We start from the raw sequence: 17861 nt of genomic DNA on the forward strand, positions 1-17861 counted from the left end.
GTATACTGGCTGAGTAATGAGCATAGAAAGATAAGGAAATCAAGGTTAGTAGCCCCGAGACCATTTTGTGCAGTCCCATATACATCTTTCTGTGTACAGTGCTTGTTACTTAACCAAGACAGGGCAAAATTTATTATGATTTTGATGGCTCCAGAACCTTGCACTACACATCAATACTTACATGCTACATGATCAAATTTTCTGATCCATTCCACACCTTTTCTTTAACAATGCAATCGCATGACCAGAAATCACCTTTATCTTTAATAATATTGGGATTTGAAATCCACCATTCAAGGATGAAATAAAACTTGTTGCATTTTGAATTACGGTTAGGTTCAGATTTTTGCCCCAAATACAGAGGTTTTTCAGTAACTGCAAAGAGGATAAAGTGATCCCTGTCTACATATATTTCATAAACAGTAATATGTTACACCTTTGACTTCCAACTCAATAAAAAATTTCCAGATGGAAATGGTGTGGCCAAAAGCCAGCCAGTTATTCAAAATGCAAGCGTAAATGCAATCAATTATTTAGCTAAAATTCATACATCGGCTGGTTCTCTAACACACTAGACATACACAGGCATGAGTTCGGCAGTAATTGTAGCCGTGATGTACTGTATTGTATTCCAGCTTTTGTTTCTGATGGATTCATAAACGATATATTCTTAGCTTGTAAAATTCATCAGGACTGAATAGTCTTCTTAATCATCCGGCTTGATTTCAATTTGATAAAACAGCGATAACCTGCAGATTGTATCTACATTTAGCATTCAGCTAACCGTGGGCATCACATTTGCAGTCGCTCTGGTGGTTTGGATAATGGATACCTATCCACTTTGACTAGACTGTACATCAGTTAATCCATTAGAGAAAATGGAAAAATTAAAAATTAAAATTAAAAAAGGTAAATAGTCCGGTGAGAAATTTGTAAAGCAAGTATTGTATCTTGAAATTAAACTATTAAACCTGTGATAAACTAAAAACTGTGTCATTCAAATCTTTTTTGTTATTGGAAGATATGGGCCAACAACACAAAGTAAGAGGAGCATATTTTATTAATTCAGTATTTCTCACCCTTTTTATCATTTTATACACCATAACAAAAACCAAGATTAGCACTATAGATTCAATAGTAATGGAAATTATAAACTGAATGCTATCAAAGTTGCATGTTTCCATATTAATTGGAATGGAGGACGTCATATTGGAATAGTAATCACTTTGATTGTTTTCTGTGAGAGTGGTAGGAAGAGGCATTGTTGTAATTTCTAAAGGAGGGCAAGGGTCATTGCTATCATCATCAGTTATAAACAGACCAGTATCCTTACATTCACATCTTTCTTTCTTTTCATCCAAAAAAGAAGAACAACAAAATACTGGCAGAGATTTTCTGATGAGAATGGTCTGTGTTAATAAAGTGACAGTTTCACTGGGGTCAGTTAGGGAAGGCATCCATACACCATCCTGATAGCATTCAATCTTTCCTGATAGACTACCAACATTAGCTGTACAGTCTATTGAAACCCAGTCTCCACCCTTTCCTTCACTCACATCACATGATGCCTTACCAGGAGGATAGTCTATTTGCAGTTCGACTCTTGTTGTGTGATCAACAATTGACTTCCCATCCTTGTAAACCAATGAGATGTATTTCCCTGCATCAATTCTCATTAGATTAGTTATTGTAAGATCCAGAGAGCAGTTTCTATTTTTGATTCTATTTTGCACATGGAATCTATTGACCTGAAATGGAGGCAATGATAGCGCTGACCCGTCTGTCGAGCGATAAAATGGGGCTGTGCTTAAATGATGTAATAAAGTGACTTCTGTACTGTCACATGGGTATGGGAAAATCAAGTTAGCTTCTTGCCCTTGTATTTTAGATAATTGTGTGGATTTACATCCATATAGATTCATGAGAATGATAGAAACAAATAATATTGGGATTTTAAATCCACCAGTCAAGGAATGAAACAAAACTTCAACCATTGTGATTTATGGTAGAATACCGGCCGTAGAGATTCTTCCCAAAATGCTGAGTAAAAGATTGTTACTTTGAACTGTAAGTAGGAGAAAGTGATCGTTAGTATTCTATATCATTCACAAATGATACTGCTTCACCTTTGACATCCAAGTCGTTCGAAAAATTTCAGATGAAAACGATTTGGCTAAAAGCCATCCAGTTGTTCAAAATGTTTAAAAGTGCAATCTAATTTTCTGCTAACACATACACCGGCTTGTTCTGTCACATAATCGGCATGAATCATGCAGTCATTGTAGGCTTGTAGCCGTAATCTACTGTATTGTGTTCCAGCTTTTGTTCCTGATGGATTCGTCAAATGAAGATTGTCAGTGTGTAAAAATCATCAGATTGGACAATTAGACATACAGCAAGAGTTGATCTGTCAACCAGGACTGAATTATTCCCTTCTTAATTACCGAGCTCCATTTCACTTTGATCAAACACCAATAACCTGCAGACCATATCTCTCCATTTAGGATTCAGTGATGGTAGAGTAATGGCCATTAGAATAGCCCCAGATGCCAGATGTCCTAATCATTGCCTGGATGTGTTAAAAGAAAAAATAGAGTAGGTGGATTGTACAACATACATTATATTGTGGGGATAGTTTTTCTATGGTCACTAGCTCTATAGCTCTAACTTCCACCATGGACCCAACACTATACCTATCCCTTAGCAGAACCAACCCAACATATAACCTAAAACCCCATCAAAACCCAATGTTTAACATATTACTGGTTATCATATAATAATTTTGTTTACTCAGGGAAGCCTCATTAGTTCTGTTGTTCTTGTATTAATCGCCAGTTACCCAATATACATCTTAGTAGAGAGGGCCATATGTGGATTTATTTCTTATCAAATAAGTTTATTGCCAGGCTGGGATTCATTTCATTTAATTTTTTCATTTATTTATTACACTCTCTTTTAAAAAACATCAAAAGTATTTACATGTTCGTTCATTATCAACATAAGATAAAAGGAAGTGGGGAATCATGAAAGCCAAAATTAGCTTGATGAGAATTATCCCCAAATAAATACTTAGAATAAACAAGATATAAACTTATTTTATATTAAAAAAACATAGAACATACATTCACAACAACAGAGGACAGAGGAAAGATGAAGATAACATAAGGTAAAGACATTTACAGGAAGAAAAGAAGAAGGAAGTTACAGCTTGAATTTTACATTTTACATAATAAATGACAATTTCATTTTGTTCCGCTTAAATAACCCTTAGTTAGGTAGTTGTCCTAGGGGTAGTTGTCCGGGGGTTTTTGTCCTGGGGATAGTCGTCCTAAAGGGTGGTTGACCTAAGAGGTAGTTGTCCTAGGGGTAGTTGACTGGGGGTGGTTATCCGGGGTGGATTTCCAGGGGTTCAGTGTCCTAGAACCGTTTTATAGATAAAAACAGTAAACCTCGGAGAAAAAAATAGATCACCAAAAGTGCTTCAAGTTCAGAGCAGATATACTTTTACTTTATTCGTGTGTAGGCCTACTTCTTTGTGAGTATGTAGTATCATAATTATGCTCATGCAGGAGAGATGACCTTGCTAGGAAATAAGGATTGATGAATTGTTCAGCTGTAGTCCTGAAAGAAAATTGCTAATTGAGCTGTTCTCTTTATGTAGAACATTTGGAACATTTTTCTTCAGATTTGAAATATGTAATTATACAAAGCAATCAATAATGTTGTGGTTTTCACTTTAAATCAAAATACATTACATCATTATTTAACAGAGAGTATATATAAACAAATTATACACTTACCTAACTCCTTTGCATGTTGACATTGCTTAAAAACTGCGCTTGTGAAACATGAAGACAACTCGAATGCAGCTCCAATGAAAACCATACAAATTTGAATATTCCTAGGTGGAGTATGACTTTTCGCTACTTCCTCTTGACAACAGAGAATATAAATAGCATCCAATCAACGAAAGCTGGAATGGTTCAACAATTTTGTACCCGTCCCTGGGAGGTACATGCCAACATTAGGCCAATTCACACTTTTTAAGAAATATGGATTCAAATAAATAAAATCAAATGAAAAGAATTAAGTGCAGGATAACGTTGCATTTGATTCCTGATTAAAATCTCACATAATTATTTGCCTGTTCACATGCGAGATAAGTGAGATTACACACATATATATATATATATATATATATATATATATATATATATATATATTAGGCCTGATTATTTGCCAAATTTAATCGTTTTTTATTTAAAAATAAATAAATCAAATTCAGTTTGGAATTTGGAGGGTGAAGTACCGTTTTTTCATGACTTGCTTGAACGCATGCAGGCGCTCGGGAAACTCGATTCGGTCTGATTTCTAAAACCCTTTTTTTTTTAAAAATTCTCACTAAACGATTTCTTTTTTTTTAACTCTCACTATCACCCCTGATTTTAAAATATATATATACATACAAATAAATATACATACACCTATAAGTGTTTTTACAACAACTCCCATGGAAATAAATACAAATGAGAGAATATAGTTTAGAGAGATTACATCAAAGTAGAGCAATGATCAGGGACTTGATTTAAGCCATGCAACCATTCATCTCTCATTTCCTTTCACAGTATACATGTTTATATATATATATATATATATATATATATATATATATACAGAGAGAGAGAGAGAGAGAGATAGAGATAGTTGCCAATGAAAGTCTCAGTTTACTTGTCAGTTGAAACAAGTTCAACGTAATTTTGCTTCAACTTTTTTTGTCAGGTAATTGATAATTTTGCTAAATTTCTGTTTATATTTTAACATTTTCCATTATGGTTAATTTTACTCATAATTTTGTTAAGTTTCTAATCTGAGAACTATCAGATTCCATTTCACGAACTCAGCCTTATTCCTGTGTCGATATGTTATTCTTCATTTTCTTCGTACCCTATCATCGTATACTCCGTTCGCCCATAGAATGCCGGGTCAATTATTGTTAGGTTGATTTTATTTTGTTGGGTGATAGGTACACTTTGAAAGTGAGGATGTGATTATGCTTTGTGTGTGAACACCCCTTATGGTGTACATATCACACCTCTCTGTGAAATTGAATGATAGATCCAAAGTCCACACAATCAAGCCTGCAAGATAGGATTATGATTTATGGAACATAATGACATACATGTACACCTCACCCTCATACACAATAACTCACAAAACCCACACACAAAACAAAGAACAATATGAAGTTGCAAATGGCACTTTAGGTTCAGATTTATTAGCAAATGTTTTTAATATGAATTCATTCACAGCAAGCAGTAAAATAGACAGAAAATATATAGTATTAAAATATAAATTTCTCACATATTGTAAATAATTCATTTTAATATTGTTTTGTATAGTGCCTTGAGTAATTTATTAGATAAGTGCGCTTTATAAGTATTTATTATTGTTATTATTACTATTATTAATAATACATGAATCTAGCTAGGAATACAGTTTGAAGTTGCTAAGTAATCTTCTTCCCCTCAACAAAAAGGAAAGTTAACTGGTATTCTGGTAAGAGGTTGGAAACTAATATCAAAGTACAAAGTACCCATAAACAACCACAAAATTATAATCAGAAAACATAACACGATTTGCACACAATGGATGAAATGCATCGATGAAGTGCATATTTAAAGTGACTGAAAAATTGCCTTCTGAATAATTTGGTATGGTTTCATTTTGATTAAACATTTAATAATTTGCAGATACAACCCTCCACTTAGGTTTCAAATGTAGTGTATAAGGAGCCCTAAGTGACATGTTAGATGGATGAGATGACATGGCAATACATGACATCAACATGAATAAACGAAAAAAAGCACATGGCACTCCGAAATAAGCACCAATAAATATTCTATTTACATTGAATTCTTTTCACACTAGAGATGAAATGCATTTATCAAATGCATATTAACTTGAGAAAAGCTACTTCTCAAAATATAAAAAAAAGACATTTCAGGTATATTGACACAGCTTGTTTGAAAGAGAGAGCCTGAGAGAGAGAGACATGCAGTTATTTAATATATTTACATTATACATATATATTTATATTACTCAAGTACATTACAGTTATAAAGACTATTAAGGTGTACTAGAGACTTCGGTAGTAAGCGTTTTATAAGTAACTTTTTTATTTATTTATTTATTACTTATTTACTATCTGTGGATGCTAGAGAAATGGCAGTGAATTTTTTTCAATAAAATGCTCATCCAAAGTGATTGTCAATGACCAGGCGAGGAGGGATTATACTTCTTTAACCTCATCCATTATAAAGAGATAATACAATAAATCTACTACTAGTACATGAGCTAAATTGTGTAACCATGGGCATCACATTTGCAGTTGCTCTGGTGGTTTGGGTACCCATCCACTTTGACTAAATCAGTTAATCCATTACAGAAAAATGCACTAGAAGGTAAATATTCTGGTGAGGAATTTCTAAAGCAGGTATTGTATCTTGAAATTAGATTATAAAACAAACTATTTGTAGTCCTGTAGTAAAATAATCACTTTGGTTTACTGTCATACAAATATTTTTCCTATTTGGAAATCTGTGAGAACAACACAACCAAAAAATTAAAAATGCATTATTTACAGTTAAAGAACATTTCCATCTAGCAATCCTTTTTATTGTTACTAATTGGATTCATATTTATTCAGCCGATACAAAAGAGCATTATTCAAAAACATTGAAGTACACATAACTCAGTGTCCAAGTGTCTTTGGACAACAAAAACTTGTATTTACAATCCTGACTCATTGAATGGAAGACATAATAAAAGAGCATAATAGTCATTCAAAAACAATGATTGAAGTTCATGTAACACAGTATGAAAGTGTCTTTGGACAACAGAAACTTGTATTTACAATCCTGACCTCATTGAATGGAAGACATAATAAAAGAGCATAATAGTAATCTAAAAAAAGCATTGGCAGTATATGTAACTCAGTATGAAAGTGTCTTTGATCAACAAAAACTTGTATTTACAATCCTGACTCATTGAATGGAAGACATAATAAAAGAGCATAATAGTCATTCAAAAACAATGATTGAAGTTCATGTAATACAGTATATCAAGAGTCCTTGCACAACAAAAATTTAAATTTACAATCCTGCCTCATTGAATGGAAGCCATCAACAGTATAATCTAAATATATGTAAGTACATATAACTCGGTATCCAAGTGTCTTTGGACATCAAACCCTGCATATACAATACTGGCTCATTGAAAGGAAGACATCATAATAAAGCATAACAGTATAATTAAAAAACATGAAAGTACATACAACTCAGTGTCCAGTGTCTTTGGACAAGAAATACTCTTTTAGAAATCCTGACTCATTAAATAGAAGCCATCATAAAATAGCATAATAGTACCTTATAAAACATTGATTACATGTAACTCAGTATTCAAGCGTCTTTGGACATCAAAAACCTGTATTTACAATCCTGACTCATCGAATAGAAGCCATTATAAAATAGCATAATAGTACCTTAAAAAACATTGAAGTACATGTAACTCAGTGTCCTAGTTTTTTGGATTCAAAATCCTGACTTATTGAATGGAAGCCATTCTGACAAAGCTAGTATTTCTGTGCAGTGTTCTTGTCTTTCTTCTAGAGAAACTTGGCTCATTAAATTATAGATAAATAAAGTAGTTGGTTCTTTCATTTCTTTTATCTTCCTCTACAGGAGATTATATTCACATCACACTTTATCGGGTAAACAGTTCTTTGGAACAGAGTACTGAATGAAAATGAACCAACAAACAAACTTTTTTTTTTACAACTTCAATACAATTGATCCAAAGTTAGCTACATTATTATACAGCTGCACATTGCAGGGATGAAAGCCTAGAAAGGTAGATGGAAATTTTAGCTCCGCATTGCTCAAGGTGGGCGCATGACAAAATCTACACAGATTGCCCAGAGAAAGTTTCACTCTTTCCATAGAAAATCTCAAAATTTCCCAGTTTATATCAATGAAGAAAATATGCTATGAATTACACTGATAGTAAAGCTATAGGAAGTGCATTTTCTTGTGTTTCAATAATTGATGTGAAATCATTACTTCAAAATGACAGACATCAGTACGTCAGTGTTCTCATTACTGGAATTGCCAAATACTCTTTACCCCAGTACAAAATCTTCATTTTAATGTTGGACATTGAAAATCAGACTCCAACATTGAATTTTTGGTTTCAATCATTAGACAAATTTGTTAAAGAGTTATTCATATGTCCTGAATATGGGATGGAATGCCAGATTTGTTAACATTTAAAACTTAATATTTGACCTCCATTCCATCTAACTTTTTAATCATTCAACAAATCTGTAAATTGGATATTATCTAGTTGTTATATATCATGAAAAAGATATAGTTCATATACAGGGGATACATAAAGGAGCTTCTGTGATGAATTTACACAATGAAAGTTCAACCAATTAACCCATTACAATTCATTCTTTAATGTGATCATCTTTTTTCATTAGTACTGCTTGAGAAGAACTTTTCTGTTTATCAACACATGTTCTAAATCCCTTTTTCTTTTTATATATGAGGGAGACAATGAATAAGAGCAGTATAACTTCAATACACACAAAAACGGAATGAATAATCACTGATGTCACATAATTTTCTTTCATTGATATTGTTGTGTTGGAAACCATGTACGATTGAGTTTCTGTAGTTTCTGTGATATCATTCAGAGTTCTTGTTGTAGCTGTTGATGTCAAAGGACTTGGGTATGTGCTATTGTTACCAGCTAGATACAATGCAGTATCATTACATTCAATTCTTTCTTTGTATTCAATCAGAGTAGAAGAACAACAAAATACCGGCTGGGATTTTCTGATAAGAATAGTCTGTTTCAATAATGTTCTAGTTTCAATAGGATCACTTAGGGGAGGCATCCATACACGATCCTGATAGCATTCAATCTCTCCTGATAGACTCCCAACATTAGCTGTACAGTCTATTGAAACCCAGTCTCCACCCTTTTCATCACTCACAACACATGATGCCTTACCAGGAGGATAATCAACCTGTAGCCAAATCCTGTGTGTTTGTTCAACTAGTATTTCCCCATCCTTGTATACAGACAAAATGTATGTCCCTTGATCAATGCTCAGTAGATTACTTATTGTAAACCCCAGAGAGCAATTCTCAGTGTTATTTCTGTTCTGAACATTGTATCTTTGTACCTGATCTTGCGACAAAGACAGTGACAACCCATCTGTAGAGCTATAGAATGGGACTCTGTACGAATGCTGTAATGAGACTTTTGTACTATCACATGGGTAAGGGAAAATCAAGTTAGCTTCTTGCCCTTGTATTTTAGATAATTGTGTGGATTTACATCCATAAAGATTTGTGAGAATGATAAAAATGAATAATATTAAGATTTTAAATCCACCAGTCAACGAATGAAACAAAACTTTCAACATTTTGAATTATGGTTAGATTATGATTTTCCCCAAATATAAATCAATAGAAATTCTTCAGTAATTGCAAAGAGGAAAAAGTGTTCGTCAGAATTTTATATAATTCTAAATCGATTTCACGACCAGTAATGTTCCACCTTTTACATCCAACTCAATAGGAAATCTCCAACTCGATAGAAAATCTCCAGGATGAAATGGTGTGGCTAAATGCCAGCCAGTTATTCAAAATGCAAGCGTTAATGCAATGCTTTAGCTAGCATTCATACATTGGCTGGTTCTCTTACAGCTAGTAACTGTAGCCGTAATGCACTGTATTGTGTTACAGCTTTTTTTTTCCAGATGGATTTGTCAACTAGATATTCTCAGCTTGTGAAAATCATCAGATTTGGCAATTAGAAACTCAGCAAAAGGTGATCTGCCAACCAGGACTGAAGTCCCTTTTTAATCGTCAGGCTCGATTTCACTATGATGAAACAGCAATATCCTGCAGACTGTATATCTCCATGTAGGAGTCAGATGTGGTCTAGATGTGGCCATTGGAGTAGCTTCAAATGCTCGCAATGTCATATCTGTTGCCTGGATGTGTTGATAAAAGAAAAAATAGAGTAGCTAGGTGGATTGTATGACATAATTTGTGGTGATAGTTGCTCTATGTCACTATAGCTCTTGCTAATGTTATACTTCCACTCTGAACCCAACACTTATACCTATTCCTTAGCCTAACCAACCCAAGATATAACCTAAAACCCCATCAAAACCCTATGTTTACCCTTTAAGTGGGAGTGTCGTGGTCAAGTGGTTTAAGGCGCTTGACTGGAGATGTGAAGGCCGAGGGTTCGACTCCTGACAAGGTACTGATATCCTTTTGCAAGATATTAACCTACACTTGCTACTCTCCACCCAGGTGTTTAAATGGGTACCCGGTAGGATGCGACCGTCATTGTTGGTCAAACAGTTTTTGAATGTCAATTCACGCCTGGCTGGAATGCTCCCCAGGGAGTGGAGATTGTACACACAGTGTGTGCATGGGCAAGCACTAAATCCAATCCAATTATATCTGTAAAGCATTAGAGACGTCTGAGATGTATTAAGCGCTGTATAAAAGCTGTTATTTTTATACTGGTAATAATGTAATAATTGTGTTTACCCGGAGAAGCCATCAGTGTTGTTATTCCTATAGGCCCTGCACATACTTTTATTCCAGTAATTTCCAGGTACCCATTTACATCTGGGTGGAGATAGGCAAATGTGGTTTAATCTGTTGCTAAAGGAGGTAGTGCCAAGCTGGGATTCAAACCCCTTACCTTGGGATTCAGATTCAAGGGAGTATACCATGACACCTCCATATATGTTTTTCAGATAAAAATAGAAAAGTCCAGAGAAGAGAATGGATCACCAGTAGCCTAGTAGGTACTAAGTTCAGAGCAGACATACTGTACTCTAGCTGACTTTAGTTTGATATACTTCTCTGTGAGTAGGTAGTATCATTTACTCATGCAGCAGAGATGGTCAGGAAAAATAAAGTATACACTTACCTAACTCTTTTGCTTTTCAGATTGCTTAAAATTTCTGCTAGTAAAACATGAAGTTAAATCCAGTTCCGGAAAAAACCCACACAAAGCTGTTTATTTCCCGCCTTCCAAAAACCTCATCACAACAGAGAATATATGAGCTTGCAACGAAAGTTGGAATGGTTCCAAAATGCAGTACCCTGGGAGGTACATGTCAACAATAGGCCCATTCACACTTTTAGGAATTACACAAACATGTAATGAATTAAGTACAGGAAAATTTGATACCTGATTCAAATCCCTCTTATATCCCGTGTATTTACAACAACTCTCTTGGAAAAAAATAAAAATGATAGAATAAAGGTTAGATAGTTTACATTAAAGCTAGGGCAGCGACGAGGAGCTTGATTTATGACATGCAACCATTATTATCTCATTTCTTTTCACAGTATATTTGTGTGTATATATACATGTATATGAGAGAGAGAGAGGGGGGGGGGTGCAATAAATACCTTAACTGGTAGGTAGACACATGTTCAGTGTATATTTTGCTACTGATCTTTTGTCTGGTAATTTTAATTTTGATAGATTTCTGTTTATATTTAAAAAAGTTCCTTTGTGGTTAATTTCACTCATAATTATGTTGTGTTCTGAATCTGAGAACTATCACATTCCATTTCACTAACACCACCTTCTTCCTGTGTTGATATGATTTTTTTATTTTTCATACTGAGTTAGCCCATAGAATGCCAGGTAAGTTTTTGTTAGGTTGATTTTATACGTGTTAGCTGTACACAAATTACTTTTTCAGTGTGATTATGTTTTGTGTGTGAACAGCCCATCACTATGAACATGACAGACAATGAAAGCGTACAAAATATACAGTTCCTCAGGTAGACAAAGGGACATCCCTTCACTGCTATTATGTAAAAATGTGTAGAACAGGTGTCACATGCATATTCACCTGTTCTACACCTTTTTACATAATAGCAGTGAAGGGATGTCCCTTTGTCTACTTGAGGAACTGTATATTTTGTCCGCTTTCATTGTCTGTCATGTTCATAGTGCATATTGTGTATATGTTCTCTGTGCCCTTGAATGTCAGGTCCAAAGTCCACTCCATCAAGCCTGCAGGATAGCATTATGATGATGTATGAAACATAATGAGGTACATCTCACCCTCTTACACAATTATTAACACCCACCCACCCACCCTTAAAACAAGGCCAAAGCATATATAAAGATATAACATTGCAAATGTGCATTTTAGGTTCAAATTTATTACCAAACATTTCCAGTATATGAATTCATTTATAGCATTTAGTAAAAGAAGTATATCTTTTCAAATTGAGCAAATCTTTGTTCATTATTTAGTATGTGCCCAAGTGAGAGCTTTGATAACATGTAAAAAGGGGAGGACATTTGATCTTGACTGTTTTGCAAATGAAAATAATGCCAAAAGGACATGAAATACATGAATCCACCAAGAATCTAGCTATGAATACCGTTGGTTGACGCCCAATACTTCTGCTTCTCAACAAAATATAATTAATTTGTTTTCTTCCATATACCGGTAAAACAAATAAATATCATATTTATGTGTATCAGTACTTAAAATTTAGAAAATGTTGTTTGTTTTTGCGTCTCTATGAAAAGAAAAAGAAAAAAAAACACTTTGTAATTAACGCTGACTTGGTGCCAATGGTTGTTAAATTATTCCTCCCGAGTTAAAAAATTATAAAATATAAACAGTGGTTATAAAACTATTGTGAAACATCTCATTGATTTAATTTTATGTTTTTGTTTTCTAGGAGTTCATTATTAAATTGTGAGAAGATGATAGAACTACTGACATCATATCTAACATCATTCCACAACACGCAGTTAGTAAGTATCGCACAATTAATCTGTTTCTTTGTTTGTTGCTTATTTCTAAGAGCATTCTCGCGTATAATAGAACAATTATTCGAACAATTTTGTGATGTTTTCCATTGTATTGCAAATTTATTTTCTTTCTTTCTCACTTAAATGTTGTTTATATATTATTGGAATCATCACGAAACAAAATGACGTCTTAATAATTTCTATGCCTAACATGTAGAGTTGTTCAGTTTTAGGAATCTAAGAAAGTTCAGCAGTAAGAAAACTAGAACAAATCAAAGATGATTCTATCACTTCTTTTATTTCCTATTGTTTATCCTTAATCAATAACCTTGCTTTTATGATAAATCGGAGCTACACCATAATTGTCCATTATACTCAAACCATTCTTATTGGGATTTTTCTGATAAACAAGGTGGGGTTCCTTAACCATTTTATATTTCCAATTTACAGTACATGTTAATTGACAATAAAACCAGACCCAAACAACAATATGGTATTTGGATATACAGTTTCATTTATGTATTACAGTCTGTCATCTAACCTCTATTCTCTCAATCATGTTTATATATTCGTAAAAGTAAAAAGTATGGTAAAGAAAAAGGGACAAGGAACTTTATATTCTTTCATTTGGGGCTGAAAATTGTGCTTTGAACTTCTAATCGTTTTACTGTTGTATTATTATATTTTCCAGCTTTGTTTGTTTGGCATTGAAGGCATTCTGAAAGAGGATTTAATCTCGTCCGACGTGGCTCTTAGTCTTCTCAGCTGTCACCTTACATCAATGCAGGGTAGTCAAGATAAAGCTACCAGGACAAAGGCTCTCAAGGTATGAATATTCATATCAATGCATATTCACAATTATGTCTATGAATATTCATGGTGTGTGGGTGGGTGTAGGTATGTGTATTAATTTTAAAAAAATGCAGATTTGTATCAATCAGATCTCATAATTTTCATTTAGAGGACTGCCCTCTACCCTTTAAGAGACACAATTAGTGACTGAACTCTGGGCTTGGATGTTGTAAAAGAACAATTAGACCATATAGAGATGACCACTAGACAAATTAATTACTTCCTAGTGATAACTTTATCAAAACTTATCACTCAAATTATTAATATATTTATTATTTGTTGGTCTTCTCTTTTTTAAAATCTTATTTTATAGTTTCCAGGGGACTACCAGTACTAACAAATTTCGACTCCCTGTCTATATATATATATGATAAAATTCACTATCCCTTATCTTAAAAATAATGTTTTAAGGAAACTTCACATCAAAAAATTACTGAATATATTGTGAGATTTCCCCCCAAATGTATGAGAGAAGAATAAAGCAAAATATTTAATCCTTTAATCACGTACCGAGCCCCCTTACAAGTGAGGCACATGGTAAAAACGCAAATGGTTCAAATATCCATAGAGATGTCTGCTTAGGTTCTAGGACACCTACCCCCTGGACACCCACCCGTCGGATAACCACCCCAGTCAACTACCCTCTGGACAACTACCCTCTAGGACTACCCCCGGACAACTGCCCCCTAGATTAGTTGTCCTGGGGGAAGTTGTCCGGGGGGGGTAGTCGTCCTAGGGGTGGATGTCCAGGGGGTAAAACTCCGGATAGGGTCTGTTTGTCATATCAGAACCAATGCATGTGTAGTAATATTCACTTTATAATCCTGAAGCCTTTTGCTTGTTACCTATTGAAGTGTAAATTTTAAAAATTGAAAGGGTTTTCTTTTTTTTGTTAGTCTGGTCTCAATTCTTTCTTTTTTCTCCAGATTTTACGTCAGTTGGAGAGGCTTGAAGCAGACACCAGTCTAGATCAGCCACTGATGCCAGAGAGCCAGCTCATGTTCCAGTCAGTATTAGAAGCTGCTGAGGCTGAAATACTAGCATCCTCAACTAACACAACTCCAGTGAAAACTGTTCCGCCAACAGATGCCTTTTCTTCCTCAGATGGAGCACCAAACTCATCTGGAGGATCTTTGTTCAGTGGTATGACCTTAGCGACCAGATCGCCAGTAGCTCCTGGAGGGAAGACCTCACCAGGGATGTTTTTCAGTTCTGCCAGTAGGCACAAGGAAGCTAAAGAAGGACATTCAGTAGCTGATCTGCTAATAGACACCCAGTTCATGCCAAAGTCAGACTCGTCAGACACCAAGCCAAGTTCAGCAACAAATCATAAGACACAAGGAGAGTTCACACAGGTAATGAGTTCACCTGCTGCTTATAGTTTAAGTAATGTAAACTCTGGGAAGACCTCACCAGGGATGTTTTTCAGTTCTGCCAGTAGGTACAAGGAAGCTAAAGAAGGACATTCAGTAGCTGATCTGCTAATAGACACCCAGTTCATGCCAAAGTCAGACTCGTCTGACACCAAGCCAAGTTCAGCAACAAATCATAAGACACAAGGAGAGTTCACACAGGTAATGAGTTCACCTGCTGCTTATAGTTTAAGTAATGTAAACTCTGCAGAAACACCAGTACATCAGAAATCCCTTGATCCAGAGGCGTCTCAGCGAAGTAGGATGGATCCTATAATGTCCAGAGAGGCAGGGTTCTCTGACCTCTGGAACACGGTGTCCCCCAAGGAAGCATCTTCTGACCCTAAGGCTTCGTCACACCAAGTTCTCTCACAGCTCAGTACAGCAACGCCACAGGTTGATATGCCTTCGTCACAACATCCTCATCCTAGCATGACCTTACATCAGCCGGCCATGACAGCGCAGCATATTTCCCAGATGTACCCTCAGCTATCGTCGATCTCGCTAAGTGGGATGACCTCGACACCGATCAATCTTGCCAAGAAGCCAACCACAGGGTTTGGATTTGTTGTGGACAATAATGATGAGAAGCAGAAAGCAGGAGCAAGTAGAGATGCCTTTAGTTTCATCCAAGATGCAATGAAAAATAGCAAATCATGATTACTAATAAAATATTGAATTAACCTCCCATTGGGATACCCGTATAGGTAGAGACAACTGTAGCGATTGGCCTCCTTCTATCATTGTAGAATATATGCTCCCTTAAAAGCAGTTTGGACACCCGAGTTGAATTTATTTTTAGCTGTCTTGTTATGGCATAATTAATCCTCACTTTGATTATCATCATTAGAAATTGTGTTTATCCCTCTTCAAAGTGATACCATATTTGTCATGATTTTGCTGCCAGAGAGTGACTCGGAGCAATACAGCTAAATATGGGGCGGGGTAAAAAGTGAAAAGTTGCAAAATGAACTGGTGAGCAATGGTATTGGTATGCAGAGCACTCTTTTTTCTTTGACATAAGAGAGTGTGATTTTGTAAATGACAGTGAGGCTTTTGTTTTCCCAAATGGTTATTCATGAATGACAAATTCTAAAGAATCTGATATTGAAATGCATGCACTATGGTGACATGTCAGGCAAGATTCAATTTACTATTTGGTGGTCAACTTTCTGAGTGACAATTCTGCAATGTGTACAATACAATACATATGGGGAAATGTGTGATTTTTGATGCTGCGCAGTACCTTTCCGGGTCTAAATTCTATAAATCTGACATGAAAAATCTGGTATTAAAAAATGTACAAGACTCTAGGCGATAAAGTCATGAAAGCTTGCAGCGAAAAGAAGAAAAAAAATCCTCAATCGTATCATGGTAAGTGGGAGGGGGTTGAATCTGCCTCCCTCATCCCTTTTAGTGTAAAAGGGGAAGTCAACCCTGATATTGATTTGGTTTTAATAAAAGCAGAAAAATGAGAGAAACAAATTAGTGGAACTTTGAGCAAAATCCCATTAAAAATAGGAAAGTTATGAATTTTAAAATTGTCATCAGTCGCGTATCTTGCAAGCTCCTCTTCAATTTTCTATGTACAGAAAATTTCATGAACTTCATTTCCTTATATTAGATATTGGTGACAGAATAGATACAGGGGATGTATAAAAACGTATGTGAGATAATTTTATTTAGGGTTAATGACTGATTGAAAATTTTCATAAGGGAAACGTGAAATATTCGTAGTGTTTTTATAGTACTGGGCAAATGGGAGGGGAGCTCGCAAGATTTGTCACAGAGTTGCCAACCTTTATATGATTGATCAAATCTTCCAAAAAAATTAATCAGCTTTTGCTCAAGCTTTCACTGACCCGTTTCTCTCATTTTTCTGCCTTTATTAAAACTAACTGCGCACACCCGTAAAAGGGCGACTGGCTCAAGAGAGGAGGGTGTGTACAATAAAACTGTTAAGTACAGAAAGTGAATAGAATCCAGTAACAGGGGCTGAAAAATACTATTAGCACATATTTACGTTGTGACCAATAAAAAGCTATATAAGAAACCGTTGCTATTGTTAATCAAGGAGGCCTTGTCTTTCCATTCATCTCTTTTAAGCATCTCATTTCTTGTTGGTCTTTCCGAATGTTTGTATTGCTACAATGTTTGTTTGTGGAGGGGGGGGGGGGCGGTTCTTCGTCACAATGGTTCGCGCCTTTTCCATTAGTAAACATCTCTGTGTAAAGCATGATTACTTTTTAACGAGTGCAATAAATTAAATCCACCATTATATTTCTTTTATTGTGAGCTTTGATTTTTGTGTGTGTGTTGTCTGTGTATTTAGTTTTACTGTATTCAATATGTTAAATCAAGTTTCTTTGCATTGCTTTTCGTATGACAAGACTAATAGTGGAACAGATTGGGACATGAGGACTTAAAAAAGAAAAAGAAAATTTTAAACTTTGAGTAGGAGGCGGACAATATGTAATTGTTTTCATGCAACTGTGATGTCATGACTTCAAATATAACTTTTGAAGAATACTATGTGTTAGTTATTTGGCTGCATAAACTTCCCATAACACAATGTTACCCTAAAATACTTAGGATACTTAGTTATAACTTCTCATTCTCAAAACAAATAGTAGAAATGAAGCCATGACCTCACAGACTTGACCACATTGTCGATTGGATGCCTCTTAAATAGAATGATTGAAGACAAATTGC

The 17861-nt window shown here is 35.0% G+C and overlaps 2 protein-coding genes and 1 long non-coding RNA gene across 3 annotated transcripts; all 3 read right to left on the minus strand.

Annotated features, from left to right (window-relative positions):
- Nucleotides 1–220: 220 nt before the first annotated feature.
- Nucleotides 221–3876, minus strand: LOC115924258. The gene is made up of 2 exons (XM_030986342.1): nt 3801–3876; nt 221–2569 (listed from the first exon to the last, which is right to left on the minus strand). Exon 2 carries the CDS (start codon nt 1992–1994, stop codon nt 966–968), a length of 1029 nt encoding a protein of 342 aa, XP_030842202.1. The 5' UTR covers nt 1995–2569; nt 3801–3876; the 3' UTR covers nt 221–965.
- A 1370-nt stretch (nt 3877–5246) lies between these two features.
- LOC115924261 lies at nt 5247–6976 on the minus strand. The gene is made up of 2 exons (XR_004064243.1): nt 6923–6976; nt 5247–6801 (listed from the first exon to the last, which is right to left on the minus strand). It is a non-coding gene; the product is annotated as an uncharacterized LOC115924261 (long non-coding RNA).
- Nucleotides 6977–6986: 10 nt separating this feature from the next.
- On the minus strand, nt 6987–11162 carry LOC105445862. The gene is made up of 2 exons (XM_030986349.1): nt 11026–11162; nt 6987–10066 (listed from the first exon to the last, which is right to left on the minus strand). The coding sequence occupies exon 2, from the start codon at nt 9491–9493 to the stop codon at nt 8507–8509; it is 987 nt and encodes a 328-aa protein (XP_030842209.1). The 5' UTR covers nt 9494–10066; nt 11026–11162; the 3' UTR covers nt 6987–8506.
- Between the last annotated feature and the right edge of the window lie 6699 nt (nt 11163–17861).

The sequence above is a fragment of the Strongylocentrotus purpuratus genome, unplaced genomic scaffold (assembly GCF_000002235.5).
Source record: "Strongylocentrotus purpuratus isolate Spur 01 unplaced genomic scaffold, Spur_5.0 spur5_contig_837, whole genome shotgun sequence".
Classification (NCBI taxonomy): Eukaryota; Metazoa; Echinodermata; class Echinoidea; order Camarodonta; family Strongylocentrotidae; genus Strongylocentrotus; species Strongylocentrotus purpuratus.

Excerpts from the sequence above, each read along its gene's own strand:
- LOC115924258 (XM_030986342.1), bottom strand. The coding sequence starts at position 1,994 with ATGGTTGAAGTTTTGTTTCATTCCTTGACTGGTGGATTTAAAATCCCA.
- LOC105445862 (XM_030986349.1), bottom strand. The coding sequence starts at position 9,493 with ATGTTGAAAGTTTTGTTTCATTCGTTGACTGGTGGATTTAAAATCTTA.